The sequence below is a fragment of the Amia ocellicauda genome, chromosome 8 (assembly GCF_036373705.1).
Source record: "Amia ocellicauda isolate fAmiCal2 chromosome 8, fAmiCal2.hap1, whole genome shotgun sequence".
In the NCBI taxonomy this organism is placed as follows: domain Eukaryota; kingdom Metazoa; phylum Chordata; class Actinopteri; order Amiiformes; family Amiidae; genus Amia; species Amia ocellicauda.
The window spans coordinates 4371796-4388134 of NC_089857.1; the positions used below are offsets into that span (position 1 = coordinate 4371796).

The 16339-nt window shown below is 41.2% G+C and overlaps 1 protein-coding gene across 1 annotated transcript in view; it reads right to left on the reverse strand.

Annotated features, from left to right (window-relative positions):
- Nucleotides 1-16339, reverse strand: part of adgrv1 (adhesion G protein-coupled receptor V1) — a 175885-nt gene that overhangs the window by 94377 nt on the left and 65169 nt on the right. Inside the window, exons 44-71 of the mRNA XM_066711856.1 lie at nucleotides 16090-16265; nucleotides 15838-15962; nucleotides 14316-14479; nucleotides 13764-13910; nucleotides 13359-13439; nucleotides 12862-13120; nucleotides 12612-12734; nucleotides 12262-12484; nucleotides 11968-12172; nucleotides 11598-11744; nucleotides 11137-11392; nucleotides 10597-10799; nucleotides 10198-10374; nucleotides 9867-10049; nucleotides 9524-9703; nucleotides 9132-9296; nucleotides 8571-8691; nucleotides 8335-8458; nucleotides 8011-8149; nucleotides 7479-7664; nucleotides 6730-6965; nucleotides 6492-6640; nucleotides 6117-6318; nucleotides 3924-4143; nucleotides 3286-3525; nucleotides 2744-2887; nucleotides 2109-2582; nucleotides 1805-1948 (exon numbers count right to left, since the gene is read on the reverse strand). Coding sequence (XP_066567953.1) covers nucleotides 1805-1948; nucleotides 2109-2582; nucleotides 2744-2887; nucleotides 3286-3525; nucleotides 3924-4143; nucleotides 6117-6318; nucleotides 6492-6640; nucleotides 6730-6965; nucleotides 7479-7664; nucleotides 8011-8149; nucleotides 8335-8458; nucleotides 8571-8691; nucleotides 9132-9296; nucleotides 9524-9703; nucleotides 9867-10049; nucleotides 10198-10374; nucleotides 10597-10799; nucleotides 11137-11392; nucleotides 11598-11744; nucleotides 11968-12172; nucleotides 12262-12484; nucleotides 12612-12734; nucleotides 12862-13120; nucleotides 13359-13439; nucleotides 13764-13910; nucleotides 14316-14479; nucleotides 15838-15962; nucleotides 16090-16265 — 5193 coding nt within the window. The remainder of the gene's footprint in view (nucleotides 1-1804; nucleotides 1949-2108; nucleotides 2583-2743; nucleotides 2888-3285; nucleotides 3526-3923; nucleotides 4144-6116; nucleotides 6319-6491; nucleotides 6641-6729; nucleotides 6966-7478; nucleotides 7665-8010; nucleotides 8150-8334; nucleotides 8459-8570; nucleotides 8692-9131; nucleotides 9297-9523; nucleotides 9704-9866; nucleotides 10050-10197; nucleotides 10375-10596; nucleotides 10800-11136; nucleotides 11393-11597; nucleotides 11745-11967; nucleotides 12173-12261; nucleotides 12485-12611; nucleotides 12735-12861; nucleotides 13121-13358; nucleotides 13440-13763; nucleotides 13911-14315; nucleotides 14480-15837; nucleotides 15963-16089; nucleotides 16266-16339) is intronic.

Here is a 16339-nt window from a genome sequence, read left to right on the forward strand (position 1 = left end):
ACGAGGTGAGATCTTGCATGGAGCCCCAGACCGAGGGAGACTGACAGTTATTTTGTGTTTCTTCCATTTGCGAATAATCGCACCAACTGTTGTCACCTTCTCACCAAGCTGCTTGGCGATGGTCTTGTAGCCCATTCCAGCCTGTGTAGGTCTACAATCTTGTCCCTGACATCCTTGGACAGCTCTTTGGTCTTGGCCATGGTGGAGAGTTTGAATCTGATTGATTGATTGCTTCTGTGGACAGGTGTCTTTTATACAGGTAACGAGCTGAGATTAGGAGCACTTCCTTTAAGAGAGTGCTCCTAATCTCAGCTCGTTACCTGTATAAAAGACCCCTGGGAGCCAGAAATCTTGCTGATTGATAGGGGATCAAATACTTATTTCCCTCAAATCAATCCCGATGCAAATCAATGTATAACTTATTTGAAATGCGTTTTTCTGGATTTTTTGGTTGTTATTCTCTCTCTCACTGTTAAAATACACCTACCATTCAAATTATAGACTGATCATTTCTTTGTCAGTGGGCAAATGTATAAAATCAGCAGAGGATCAAATACTTTTTTCCCTCACTGTACTTCTATTTAGCAAAATAGAATTTATAAAATGTATTTATTTTATTTAGGAAATAACATCCCAAATCCCAGGCAATTCTGAATAAATGAAGTCCACTAAAACACAGATGTATTTCTTTATTAACACTTTAACACTAGAATCGCCGACATTTAGAACTACCTTCAAGTGCCATAGCCAGTCATTGTAACTGATAGCTCTTTAACAGCTGTGATCAAAGGCAAACCATCGTTTTATTCATGAACTTCAAATCCAAAATTTACATAGCACAAATGCAGTATTTAAATTGAAATATGATCATAAAACATTAACATTATTGCTATAAATAACAACAGACTTTTTTCTAAAAGCACACACTGCAGTCAAAACACGAATAAATATATAGCCTACCATGAGCAAAAAGCTCAAAAAACGGCATACAATATTCCAGACTCAACTCCTATACAAAAATAGAAACAGTAGTACTCTCTCTCTGTACTATGTGCAGTAGCAATTGCGTATTGATCAGTAGAGTAAAAGCACTCGGTGCCATTTGGACCTGGTGTTTCACTCGCAGTGTTTTCACAGCACTGGCACAAACCCACAAATTATCTGCCAGTATCACTGATGCCCCTGAATCAGTCATGTTCATATACACGGCATGTCCAAAACGAGCTCTCTTCAGTCTCCATTTCAATATCCATGTTTATTTGCGGGTAATCACTGTATCCACTCAATCTGACTACAGCTGTAAGAAAACACCTGTAATGTAATGCTGTACAATGCGTGTGTTTTTCAAACACATGAAAGACTGTAGACAAGTAGAGATCACCACTTGAGCGCCAGACTGACAGTATTGTAAAGGGAAGGCAGTATTATGTGTTATATTTGATGTATTATGTATTTAAATGACCGGTCAAAATAACCTTATTTTGGCTATTCTAGATAAATGTGTTTATAACTTATTTATTTTTGTGTTTATGCAGCTAAAACACTGTAGGCATGTTTAATACATATATTTAGGAAAAGTCACAAACGGGTATGCGCAGTGTATTTAGGAACACACAGTAATTCAAATTTGAATAACCAAATCGGTCAAATTGACCAGCTCAGCGATTCTAGTGTTAATTCTGAAATTATGATTATGTTAATTAGATCAGAAGTCTGGGCACCACATTATGGGGCTACTTCTTGCACAATTGCACCATCTGGTGGTAAAGTAACATAACATTGTGGAAAGCCAGCCGTGACTCACCTCAGAATTGGCAGCAGCTTCAGGGACAGACGCCACTGCCATCTGGGCCCCCTGCATCAGTTGGGGAAGGGTGCTGAAAGCTGGACCTATAAGGGTCACGTAAGAAAGCCTGATGGTGAAATTGAATCCCACAGCAAGGAAAACCTGCAAAAAACATAAACATTAATATACAGCAGAACAGGTAGAGATAGACAGAGATAGTCAGATAATAGCTGTTTTTTAATTTGTTATTTTGTGCTTGTTTTCATTGTCCTTCAAGTCTCAGGATATTAATGTAATTCAAAACCTCTTCCTTATACAGTACCTGAGAACTGATTGGCACTGTGCTGCTTCCAAAACTGGCCCCGTCTTTCACAAGGAGGTTCCCATGCATGGTGTCCATGAAGGAGTCCTGCCCTGGGCCATCTAACGTGATATTGTACTCCACCGTCACGTTTCCAAAAGTTCCAGCGTGTCGGGTGACGTTGAGGACGATCAGCCGGTTCAAGCCCTCTCCCACGGCCATGGACTGCAGGCCAGAGTACAGGGCAAAGACACCATGGGGCTCATCATTGGCTAGCACCTTGAACCTTGAGGTGCTCCTATTGGCGTCCAGCTCAGCACCTCCTTCCACTGAGGTCAGCCGGAGAAGAAACTCCTCGTCCAGCTCAGGAACATCATCGGGCAGCAGGCGGACAGTGACCTCTGCTGACCGCTGCCCGTCCGGGATCAGCACTGCACCTCGCAGGAAGCTAAAGTCTCCCGTCATGTCAGAATCACTGAACAGCTCCCACCACACCTGTAGGGAGGAAGGCAGTGGTGAATGACATAGTGTACTGCAACTATAATTTTTCCTATGTATTTTTTTATATCAACATGAATTAGTTCATTCTGCAAGGTGTATTCATGTTGTCTCTGATCACCCTAGTGAGTTCGAAGCCCTTGCAGCTACACCCTTACCGTGATATTCCCCATGACTCCCTGCAGTCTGGTTATGAGGAAGGAGATGTTGAGAGGACCCTCTGTGCTAGGCTCGAAGTAGGTCCTCTCTCTGTCCTGCTGGGTGAACTGCACTATACCGTTGGGATCCCCAAACTTCTCAATCTGTTACAGGAAAACACACAATATGACTTTCAATTCACTAGTCTAGTACAGTAAGTATCAATTTTTTTTTGTATTATAATATGCAAAAGAAGAATTCATCTGGATGCTCTCTTTGGGATATAACAATAGAAATCAAAATATGATGTCAACAACATCTGAAACACATTTGTGTCTTCATTGTACAGACGATACCTGCTGAGCATCTGTCTGTTTTCTGGAGCTCAAGGTGTTGATGCAAAGAATAATCTGAGTCCACCAGGTGGACGACATTTGAATGTCCTAATCTGGTTAACTCTCCTGTCATTGGAAGAATTATGTTAAACGTGGCACAAGGTGACACTTGTTTATACCTATGTGGTCGTCCTGTGGCATGGGGGTTGTCATTCTCTCTGACTTACTGTGAGCGTGACAGTGTTTGTCTGGGAGTCAATGTCTGTGTCCCCAGACAGGAGGCTGAGCGTGACAGTAAAAGCCTCCTGCACCTCCACCTCCCCATGGGGCAAGACCTTCAGAGCGATGGTGCGGATCCCTCCCTCCCCATCTCTGAAATGGAATGATCCATTCACAGGTTCACCAATGTCTGTGTTTAGTGCAGGCAAAACCTCTTTTGAATTGGGACCTAGAATGTTCCATTTTATCTGAGGAAGGTAATCAGATTTCAGGTTAATTGCGACTGGTCAATGACCTGTTCTACTGTAATTTAATTTTAATCAAACACTACAACAACAAAACAAATGATAGTAGGAAGAAGAAAAATAAGATGAAAGAATAAGAATAAGAAATTGCTGCTATGTTAAAAAGTATGTCAATTAGTAAATTAATAGCCATCACCTGCTTTCCAGTTATATATTTAGCGTACACAAATATTACTCATTATGTATTAAACATTCTCATACAGCAAGTGACACCTGAATAGCAAACAGCAAATGTTTCTCATGCAATTAACTGTGTGAAGTTAACCATGTGTTCAACATTGAAGCCATTGCCTCAACTAGCTTTCTCCAAGAATAAAAACAGATGGCTATTGTGAACCTACCATAGATGCTCCGATAAGTCCTCCAGTCCTCTCCAGGACCAGTGTGAGTATCTGTGTGCTGTTGGGGTTTGGTATGGTCAGTGTACTCTGGTTGAGGAAGCGAATGAGCCCATTGGGAGAATCACTTTTGGCTATGGTTATCCGAGCGAACAGATGAATCCCGAGCACAGCTCCCCCTGTGGCTCCCGTCAGCTGGATCTCAAACAGCTCTTCGTATTCACTACAAAAATGAACGAAGGCTTAGTACATAATATTCTTCATAAATTACTCACATGATTAATCTATTAATTTGCGGTCGGTGAGGCTGTAGTACATTCCATCTGGGATATACACACACACACACACACACACACACACACACACACACACACACACACAAATGTATGCATAGATACAGTGCTAAAATGTAGGGGGAACGGCATTTCCTTTGGTAACAAACATTCTAATCCTTGTAAATTGAAATTTAAAAATCGTTCCACTGGTTACACAGGAGGCAGACATGGTTTGTTACATAAATGAAATGTTAAAGAGGAAAGCTTAGTATGTTTCCAAAGACCTTTGAAGAAAAAATGGGACTTGGAGATATATTTACTGAAATGTGAATATGAAATCTTTACACTCATGTGATGCTTCATCTTGATTTTATCCCATAGTTCTAATAGTTTATGTTTCTAAGTAACTTGGCTGTCGAAATTAATAAGAGAAATAGAATTACATGTTTTTTTATTAAGATCAGTATACTTGCCCATTTTAAATAACTTACTGTTAGTATCTCTTTACATGTTCCAACTATGATATTATGGTATTATATATGAAAAACAAATTAGATTTTACATTGAAGTTTGGACCTTGCTCCAACAAATATTTTTTTTTATTGACCAAGACTGGTGAGCGCTCATTATGTTTGATTTTGTTGAGCAAAAAGACCTCAAAGCTAACAATGTGAATTTTACAGAGCAGTGTCAGGAGGCTACAAGAAAAATGTCACTGATCAGAAGATTGGCTTCCATTAAAGTATAGAATAAGGTGCTTATTGCTTAATGAAGTGAATAATTAATTATTTTTGCTTTTTTTCCTAAACGAATATATCAAAGGGCCCAGACAAACTGTAATCAACAAATTTGTGGTGTCAACAGCAGACTGTGAAAGGCGATTCAGCCATTTGATTATTATTAACAGTGACAAATGTGCTTCAATGGAGTTGGGAAACCTTGATTTTTATTAAATGCATTGGTTCTCCTCCTGGAAAAAATCTCTCCAGTTGGTTGGCCATATATTATTTAGCAACAGATATGAAGGCCAGGATTCAGAGTACTAACACTGTGGAGCAGTTATAACAAGATTTGGAAAATAGTGTGATGGCATTTTTACTTTTATATTTATTTCTGATAGAAACCCATAATCACTTGGTTTGCTTAGTAAAGATGCATTTTAACAATTTTGACACAAAAATTTTAAATGGTCTTGAGCTGAAACTGATCGCTATATCCACGGTATTGGGGACTTGCATTGATAAGTAATTTTTAATATATTTCAATATGGAACTTCCAAAGTTTGTTAAACACGGGTTCAGCCTAGTTACAAGATTGCAATTCATTGAACTGAGTTAATTGTAAACCTTGGACTGTAACTGATATAAGTTGTATAGAAAACAAACTATAATGATTAAGTATACATTTAATTAAGAATCATTATTACACTAAATTAACCACCAAATAACATTGTTTCAAATTGATATTATCAACTGCACATCCACTGTCTTTTCCTGCTCCTACCCTGTGGCAAGACTTTGGCAAATATGTCATTGGCGATTTTGCAGACTGTAACAATCTTTTTGGGCATTTGATAATGAGACTGATATAACAGCACAAACAGATATTTGTGTCAGACTAACAATATTAATTAAGATTAAGATTAATCTTCGTGTTCATTAATCATTGTTGTCACTAAACTTCTAAGTACATTAGACACGTTAGTATCTCTGATTAACTACTTTTCTACCTCTTGTATAACCAGTTGTTGCGTTAATTAAACCTGTTATTTTATATTTATGTGAAAATGTATTCTGACAAATTTAGGTTCTACTGACCAAGGAACTGCTATTTTCAAATATAGTTTGTGGAAAACATTTCGTGGCCACCGACACCACAGCATGACACAAGCTCATGAGAAGAGTCAGGAAGGTGCTGTCACCTGTCAGTGTCATCAGTAATAGACACGTTGATGTAGCTGCGGTTCTGTCCATCTTCAAAAGTGACAGAGGTGTTGGCGAGGCTGTAGTCTATTCCGTTCGGCAGGGCGGTCACACTGCGGGAAGCAAAATCTGCTGTCACCTGTCCAAACAAGCCTCCTCTTCTCAACACTGGGATGACAACTGTACCAGCATCCTCTTCAACTGCGGAAGTAATACAAAAACTGTATCACAGGCAAACAGAAGACATGAGCTGCACTTGAAGACCATGCACTTGAAACCAGGCAATCCATTTACAAGGGCATCTACTGCTCCCCCAACCCACAATTTCCTTTAGGTGATCTACTCTTTACAGCTGGTTTCTGATCTGCACTCACCTGTGACATTGATGTACTGGGGGTCAAACTCAATGATGCCTTCTGCGTTGTCGTTCTTCTGGATGACAATTATGGCAGAGGAGCTATTCCCGATTACTGGGGGCTCATCCAGCTGGAGCCCATAGTCCAGCAAGGTGAAATTAGAACCACTGAAGGCAAGACAAGGTCCAGATATTAGTTCCTGTTTCACAAAGGATCAACAAAAATCAAAATCGACAAAAGGTCTTACAGCATGTACCTGGCATTTAAGAGCTCCACTCTGGTGATATTCAGGTAGAATTCTTCAGGACCCTCCGGCAGATCATCATCTAGGATATCCACAGAGATGTTCTGGACAGCGACCCCAGAGCCAAACACAAGCTGCCCAGACAGTGCCCTGAAGTCAGAGACATTCTTTGCAGTACCACTGGAGGTCTGGTACCAGAGCTGGACACTCCCAAAGCTGCCTCTGGAGCGAACCACTGTGACAGTCACCTACAGGGGCGAAAAATATTAAAGCTGAACTCACAAATGTTTCTAATAGTTATTAGAATTAAAGTAGGTTGTTAGGTAAAGGTTTCCAAAAGATGCAGAGAACCATGTTTGCTGTCCACAACAGTTGATTTAGTCGGTCACTACTGAGCTGTAACAAAAGCTATTAAGCACAATAGACCTTGAACCTCCATTCAAACCAGTGGGAATTATACAGAATTAACTTTCCATACAGACACAGACAAAAGTACTGGCACCCTTCATTTGAAAAAGTGTTATATGTTAATTTAATACAAAAAAATCATGATATAGTGTTGAAGTTAATTGAACGGTCATTCAGCACAGTGAGTACTAGTTCACCAATGAGTGAAGATGGGGTTCCAGTAATCAGTCTCTGTCACTTAATCGATATTGCTTCAAATAAATGGTGAAAATTAATTTGTATGTGACTGCACCTGTGACCCTGCATTAGCTTGTGTAACACTTGAGTATTCTACTTCCCAGTATGCAGCTCACCTTCCCCTCTTTCTCGGAGGCTTGCAGAAGCTCCTGAGCAAATGAGAAGCGGCCATGAGGGAGGTCGCTGGCTACCATGGTGATGGTGGCTTGTCCACTGGTCTGGCTGACCTCCGCACCTTCGCTCACTCCACTTAGAAACAGGCGGAAGACACGCCTCTCCTCGGGAATATCATCATCCAGTGCCTGCCCCAAGACAAGGAGAGTGACCAAAAATACATAACATAGGATAAGAAACAGCTGGATAAGGTCTTCAGATTAATGTACTACTGTCAACCAAACGCATGGTCTACCTCTCATTTGTTACACTTAGTTTTGAAAGTTTGTTACTACCTAAAAAAAACTAAATCAGTGCTGATAACTTATCAGGAACACACATATGTGAATTACATGTAGCCTTCTGATTGAAATGGCTATTCTTGACTCCAGTATGAACTGGTATTTTACTGGCCAAAAACTCTGACTGGGCTGCTTTCCCTGTAATCAATTGTGTTAGTTCTTCTATGTTAACATCCACATGTTCCTTCCTTACCTGTAGTCTAATAGTAGCAGCTGACTGCTGGTCCCTCATCACCAGCAAGCCGGATGTCTCCTCAAATTCAGTCTTGATGGCTGGAGTGATGTTCCAATAAACCATGATCTCGCCAAAAATCCCAGGGCCACGCACTATGCTGAAAGACACAGTCATTCTCTTTACAGCCTTCATCACAATTGTACTGCTACTGGACTAAATGATAGAAAACAGGTCAAGCCAGGTATTCAATTTCAAGAAAGACACTGCCAGACTTTTGAAGATTGGTTCACAATCAGAGGGTCAAAACAGTCCCAGGTTTTGAGGGAGAAGATGGCACTGTACCTGACAAGAGCGGTCCCATTATAGCCTCCCTTTGGCTCTCCAATCAGAATGTTTTGGGAGGTGGCAGCAATGCCCACTGTTCCAAAAGCACCCTGATCTCCCTGAATAATGATGGTGGCCATGTCTGGAAAAGCAAATTACCTTTTCAGTTGAGAGATATGTAACATATGTAAAAAATAAATAATAAAAAGAAAGCTATTGGTAGCCATGTCCAAGTATTTTATTGTAACACTGACCGTTAATGGGACTGATTACTGGATCATTAGTGGCGGACAACAGCTTAATGGAGAACTTCTCGTCCCCCTCGAGCACTGCATCAGCTAGAGCACGCACCACTATCACCTTCCTGGATTCAGTCTGGCGGGAGAAAAATGGGTTTGAAATGCTGAGAAGCTTCATGAATGCATTCAACCTATTCGCAGCACATGATGAGAAATGTACAGCAGAAGTTGTGTAATAAGCTTTAATTCAATAAAAGTACAGATCATTTTTAGCACCTTTTCTTTCAAGTTTAAGTGAAAGAAAGTGTGAGTGTTCAATATCCACTTAAAAAACCTTACTGTAGTCTACCATGGTAAAATAGGAAGGCAAAGTGAAATTATGGAAAAGCATGGAAAGCTATAGTAAACCATGATACAAAACATGGAAAATCATAGCAAAAGAAAGTAAATATGTATTACAAGTGAAACCATGGAAAAAAACTGTAGTGCAACCTTACTGTGGTAAAACTCCAAAAAGAAACCATTTCCTGGCATTACTTTGTTACTCTAATGAGATAAGATGCTTTGGAGCAATACCTCATTGAAGTGAAGTGTGCCGTTGAGAGATGCAAGGTCATTTGCGGCGGTCTCCTCCACAAGCCACACGATGAGGACTGACCCTCTACCCACTGGGCTGCGCACCACAGTCAGATTCGCCATGGCAGCGGGGTCATCACTGAACTGTGGTTCCCGCACAGTCACCTGGGTCAAAGCACAGTGCATTACTGAGTAGCTTGGCACACAATATAATTGACTGGAAATAATACAATTTACAATAGCTTATGAATACATTCAGGAAGATACAATATAATATGTCCAAATGGTTACTGGATCTACAGGGAAGAAAAACTTGCAGAACTGAAAGCTTGACTGGTTTGGATCAGTTAATATGAGATACTTAGGGACACTTCTTGGCTCCAGGTTCCTACCATTTGCAGCTCGAATCCGAACAAGCCCACAGGGGAGTCGTTGGGAGGGATAATCACAGTGACATTGGAGTCGTTCCCCAATCTGGCTCCTCCTGCCACTTGAGTCAAAGCAACGCTGAACGTCTCCATAAACTCAACAATGTTGTCATCTATGATGGTGATTTCAATAAAGCTCACAGCCTGTGGAGATAGTTCAGGATATTACCTTAAGATTTTTAACAAATGTTTAAATTGTATTGTAACAGGTGGACATTTGCAACAGACATGTTTGGTTTAAATACCTAACTGTTTATAACACGACATTTTAAGTTAAACAGAAAGGATAACATAAACCTATAACCACCTGCCCATCGCTGAAGGTGATATTTCCAGCAGGAGGAGCAAAGTCTTCAAGGCTAGCAATGATTGGCCGAGCTTCCCAGTGCACCACCACTCTTCCAGTCAGACCAGACAATCGCACAACTGGTAACTGAAGGATATTCCCCGGAGGAAAGACCTCATAGGCCAGCACCCGACCAGTCATGTCCTGGGGAAACAGCAAAGGAATACTTTAACTTCTCAGATCTTCCTTGAATCACACCTTGAACAGGTGCTGGAGTATGACAAACACATTCAGATATTAAGCTTCCTCCAGCATTGCCTCCATCCATCAGTCTGGCCAGCATGCACAGTACCTTGGAGATGTTGAACTGCACCACTCCTCTGGGATCATCATTCTCTAGGATGGTGATTTCCACAATCTCCTTCCACAGCCTTTTCACACTGGGCAGCCCCGCACCTCCCAACCCACCCAGCAGCTCCACTCGCGTGATGTTGACCAGGAAGGTTTCTGCAAGTTCAGGAATGTCATCCTGAGGAGAGAGAAGCACCCCAATACATCATCTCTGCACACCAAAGTGCCGCTGGGCGAGAACAGAGGGAGATCCACTCCCATCGTGCTCTGGGGTCGTCTTCTATAAGAGTCTGCTTCTTACAAAAACCTGAAACAGATAATTCTACTACTCAATGTACAATGTGTAGAATGTGTTGATGTCATAGCAAATTTTCCGCAACAATCAGAAGAGCAAACTTACGGGCAGTATAGTGATGTAGACTTGGACCACAGTCATGTTCTCCTTTATGATCACCATCTCTTCTTTGGCCACATAGTCCTTGTTCTCAGTGGCCTGGTTCATAGGCAGCTGTGACAAAGCTGGTTTAGTTGTGAAGTGAACCGCCACATCACCAACGAAGCCCTGCTCTCGGACAATGCTTAAAGTGACATTGCTCTGATTTTCTGCAAAGACAGAGGAAAGTAAACAAAATTTAATACAGTCTGTATATTTATGTATTTACTTTCATGAACATTTTTATAATTACTATGATTTATGACAAACCAATTAAAACATGTTGTATCCTGAGGTAATGTAATGTATAGTAATTGTTATACATATATGAATATATACAAGTGGAAAAATAGGAAGCCCTTCATCCTTGCTGGTAATGATGATATGTATATGAATATGTATGTATGTATATATTTGGTGTATATATATAGTGATAACTTTTTTTTTCAAGAAAATAGGACAAACCAGAACAACATATATATGTATATAAGGAAGCAGGGAGATTACGCTCTGGCTCCTGTGTGCTGATGAAGAGGGAGTCTGGTCTCCAGCTGATCACCCCATAGGGAGAGTCACTGGGCAGGATGGTGATGTGGGCCTGGTTTCTGTTCGGGTCGATGACAGCGCCACGGAAGGCTTCCTGCACTCCGATGGTGGTGACCCCAGTGAGTGTGACCGTGACGCTCTCTGCCAGCTCGGGCACACTGTCAGCCAGGACTCTCAGAGAGATGGTCGCAAGGGCCTGACTCCCTGAAAACGTCACCTGGTGGACATAAATTGTATGATTATTATTAGTCTTTATTATTAGTTATAGTCTTGTGTGTTTATATGCATTAGTTATTACAGATGATCAATTCATCCTAAAACAAAAACTCCATACTTAAAAAAATAAAAAAGAGAGATTTATTAGCTCCACAACCTTGTTGATTGCAGCTGTTTTACTATGGAACCACAGTGTAAACCCTTACCACTCCAGAGGTTGGGACGATGTCACTCAGGCTCCCGTTGGCTGTCCAGTGAACTGTGATTTTCCCAAACGTCCCTCTGAGCCGCTCCACATTGAGTGTGATCAGACTGTCTTGTTCCTGCTCATCAACTTCTTTTCTCACGGAATTCTGGGAGGGGGAAATAACCCTCATCATATGAAACATAAAATAATAAACAGAGCTGTGGACTGGATCAAACTTCCTAGCCATATTGTTGAAATGTAAAAAAAGATTGGAGTAGTCTGTAGCTATTAAATGAGCACAAAGAGTTGATCAGCCTCCTCTCATTGACAAACTTTTCTTGAAGTTGTGAAGTAAAATAATAGTAATCTATTTGCTGCTTTTAATTTACCTGTTCAAAGGCAATGATGCCATGGGCGTCATCGTTAGACGGGATGACTACAGTCACGTAACCATTGAGACCGATCTCCGCTCCTCCCCTCGGGTTCTTGAGTAGCACCCTGAAAGACTCCTCCTCCTCAGGGGTGTTATCATCGATGACATTCACCGCGATCACCAGCTCTCCATCTCCCGCCTCAAACCGCAGCTCACCTGAACTGAGAGCAGGACGACAAAGACCCACTGAAGACAAATTGTGGAAATAAGCACAGGCAGAGTATTGTTTAAAGTCACAGGGATGCTGTACCTTGGTATGAAGTCAGACTGGTTTGAGACGAATGTCAGCTCATACACAGTTGAGTCAGAGTCTCCTGTAGCAACAATCAGGCTTCTGGTGGAGTTGAGGTCCAGGGCAGTGAGAGAAAGAAGCTGGTGTGCAGGCTGGGTCTCCAGCACCGGGGAAAACACACTCAGCTCAGAACGCCAAGAATACAGCACCGACTTGTTTCTGCCCGCAAGTAGGAGATGGGCTGAAAGATACAGAATATAAAGTTTAGAGGCCAAAGACCATTGCTTCTAAGGCAGACAAGAAATGTTCATGTTCAGTAACACTTTAATCATCCTGACTGTGCAAGGAAATTGCAGTTCTTTACTTACTGATGCCTGAGGGAGGTGTGAAGCTGTGGACAGAGTTTAGACCACTAAAGTCTATGGACTGGGAGAGCTGAAAGAAGGGCTGCTGGGACCGCCACACAAACACCTTGCATGTGGAGTTGTTTCCTGTGGTAAAAAGGAAAAAGAAAAAGCGTCAAAACAGACCCCATACATATTTGTTTTTCAACAGCTGTACACATAATCAGTTTAAATTCGGGATTTCTTTAGGAGACAATGTTTATGAATGGTATACCTTCAGTGACTAGCAGGAGGTAAACATCAGCTCCCATCCGGAAAGTCTCTACTTGCTTCGCCAAACCTTCGCTGTCAAGTGGCTGAGGGGTCCGGAACTGTCCGTCAGCCCACTGATACACAATACAGCTATTTCCAGGGGTTCGGAGAGAGACGGCCAGGTACAGAACGCTTCCTCTGGGGAACAAAGACAGGCTTGTAGCTTCCCGCGGGTCCAGTTTATGATGAAAAACAAATATGTCTCCCATCCGCTGAAAAATCTGTGGAGACATTTAGTTAAACATGTTTTTTTTATTGTGTGTACATCTGACTGACTGACATCGCGATGCTTTCATGAACACTAGCTGAGGAATTCATATGGTGTACTGTGCTGATAAGCTTAAACTGACCACCCTTAGTAGTGCAGCACATGCAGTTTCTAAGGTTGGTGAAGCAGTAGTCATTAAATCATAATTACTGTAACTGACGTTAATTAACTTGCAGTTCCTGCACACTCACCTGGTTCAAAATGATCAAATAGTTCTTATTTTCCACTGAAAAGTATTTTATGTCGCCACTTTCAACCGGTATAGATTGTTCCTGTAAAGAAAAATAGGATTATAATATGTAAAAGATTATAAAAATAAGTAGGATGTTATTATAAATACATGAAACATATTTATTTTGAATATGAATATGAAGAGAGAGATGAACAAGATTTACAGGATACACAGAAGGAAACCATACAGACTGTAACCAACTGTTAAACCTTAAAGCATATATTGCTTATATACACCCTTAACATGTGATTTACTGCAACAGTGTATCTTAGCATTTTCTGGATTGAAGTATTTATAAGTGAAATAAAATAATTTTAAAAGACAGTATGAAGCAAGAAAAGTGTCAATAAATTGTGTCAGTCACCAAGGTGAGATTGAGGTCCGGACCCAGTTTGAAAAGGCTACTGTTCGACGCTCTGGCCTCGCCCTGCCCCCCGTGAGTCACAGCTACATATGAGGAGCCATTCATTATGAAAGTAATACAGTGCTTGGCATCTGGAATATCCAGCGTCTGAAGGAAAGAACAAAAATACAAATAATAATAATACCACTGGACATGCTGGAATATTCTGCCACAATTTCCAGCAGTGCGTGTTTTTTGGTTGTCATCTACAGTTTTGTTTCTGAACATGGTAAGTAGATTTGATTCGAGAAATATCATTTTTTCAAAGGATCATTTGTAAGAATTTCACATGTAATGTATTCTAGGTGGATTTGGTGATGTAAGTGCAATAATTCAGGACCAAATAATTCTAACCAGTGCAATTAAAAGAACAATTATTGAAATAGATAGTTAGAATGAAGAATGAATGAAGATGTGCTAACATTGTGGATTCTCAGGAGCAAAACTGTGAATGCCTTTTCTCAAGTTATTATTTGAAGAGATAAAAACAAGTACTGATTTAGGCGAGGTTACCTGAAGGGGTACAAACACACCCTGCCATCGGTATAGTGTGGAGCCAAGACCCCTCCCGACACGCAGGGCCAGGGGGTCACCACCCTGAGAGGGTAGGATGCACCAGGCCGATGATGCTTCCCCTGGGAAAGTCTGGAACACAGACAGCACTGGGACATCCCCCTCTGAAACACAAAGGAGCCCAGGAGTGATTATTTCTTGTACGTCATACTGAAGATTATTCTCATGTATTGTAAAGAGAGTATGAGGATAAATAAGGAACACTAAGGTGAATTCATATTTTAATTTCAAATGCCTGTTCCTAAACTCTGGAATAGGTTCTGTCAATGCTGTTTGTCCAACAGGAAATTAAAGAACTCATGATGTACATGATTGTGAAATGTATTCTGCTATCAGATATACAGTGAGGGAAAAAAGTATTTGATCCCCTGCTGATTTTGTACGTTTGCCCACTGACAAAGAAATGATCAGTCTATAATTTTAATGGTAGGTGTATTTTAACAGTGAGAGACAGAATAACAACCAAAAAATCCAGAAAAACACATTTCAAAAAAGTTATAAATTGATTTGCATGTTAATGAGTGAAATAAGTATTTGATCCCCTATCAATCAGCAAGATTTCTGGCTCCCAGTTGTCTTTTATACAGGTAACAAGCTGAGATTAGGAGCACTCTCTTAAAGGGAGTGCTCCTAATCTCAGCTCGTTACCTGTATAAAAGACACCTGTCCACAGAAGCAATCAATCAATCAGATTCCAACAACTGCACCGTGTCAAAGGGACGATGGACGGGGCCATGTACTGTCAAATCTTGGGTGAGAACCTCCTTCCCTCAGCCAGGGCATTGAAAATGGGTCGTGGATGGGTATTCCAGCATGACAATGACCCAAAACACACAGCCAAGGCAACAAAGGAGTGGCTCAAGAAGAAGCACATTAAGGTCCTGGAGTGGCCTAGCCAGTCTCCAGACCTTAATCCCATAGAACATCTGTGGAGGGAGCTGAAGGTTCGAGTTGCCAAACGTCAGCCTCGAAACCTTAATGACTTGGAGAGGATCAGCAAAGAGGAGTGGGACAAAATCCCTCCTGAGATGTGTGCAAACCTGGTGGCCAACTACAAGAAACGTCTGACCTCTGTGATTGCCAACAAGGGTTTTGCTACCAAGGTCTAAGTCGAAGGGGTCAAATACTTATTTCCCTCATTAACATGCAAATCAATTTATAACTTTTCTGAAATGTGTTTTTCTGGATTTCTTGGTTGTTATTCTGTCTCTCACTGTTAAAATACACCTACCATTAAAATTAGAGATTGATCATTTCTTTGTCAGTGGGCAAACGTACAAAATCAGCAGGGGATCAAATACTTTTTTCCCTCACTGTATGTTTGGAAGTTGTATTTCATGTCATATTTTTGTATTCCTCAAATTACAGCATAAGCTTAATTGTAGAAATGCAACAAGGGGGGAAATAATTCTAGTCAAATTAGTCTATAGCTAGTCAAACTATCATACATTTACACTCTTACTCATGCCATATGCCGTATGTGACTCTGTTTCCCATTCCACACTGACCGCCATCTCCAGACCGTTACTGCGAGACACGCGGAAATACAGCGTACTGTTCCCCTCTTCCACCGTCACTGAATTAATCCTGAGGGAGGAAGACATTGACTTCAGCACAGAAGTGTGAGGTACAATAACCACATTGAAACTGATTTGAAAGCAGATTAACACACAGATTACATCTAATTACATCTACTCATGTCCAGTTCTCAGACCTATTTTGGAGGGGGAAGATCCTGAAGAGGCCTAGTGGAGCCTGGTTCTGCAGCACAGTGATGAGTGTCTGCAGGCTCTCTCCCAGCCGGGCCCCCCCGCTGGGGTTAGACAGTGTGATGGCGAAGGTCTCGTTAATCTCTGGCTCCTCATCCAACACTGCCGAGATCTGCAGAGTCTGTGGAAACAGAAGGACCAGGAAGCTCACTTTTAAGCCACAGAGCACTGCTATCACTGGAAGGCCAGGTTCAA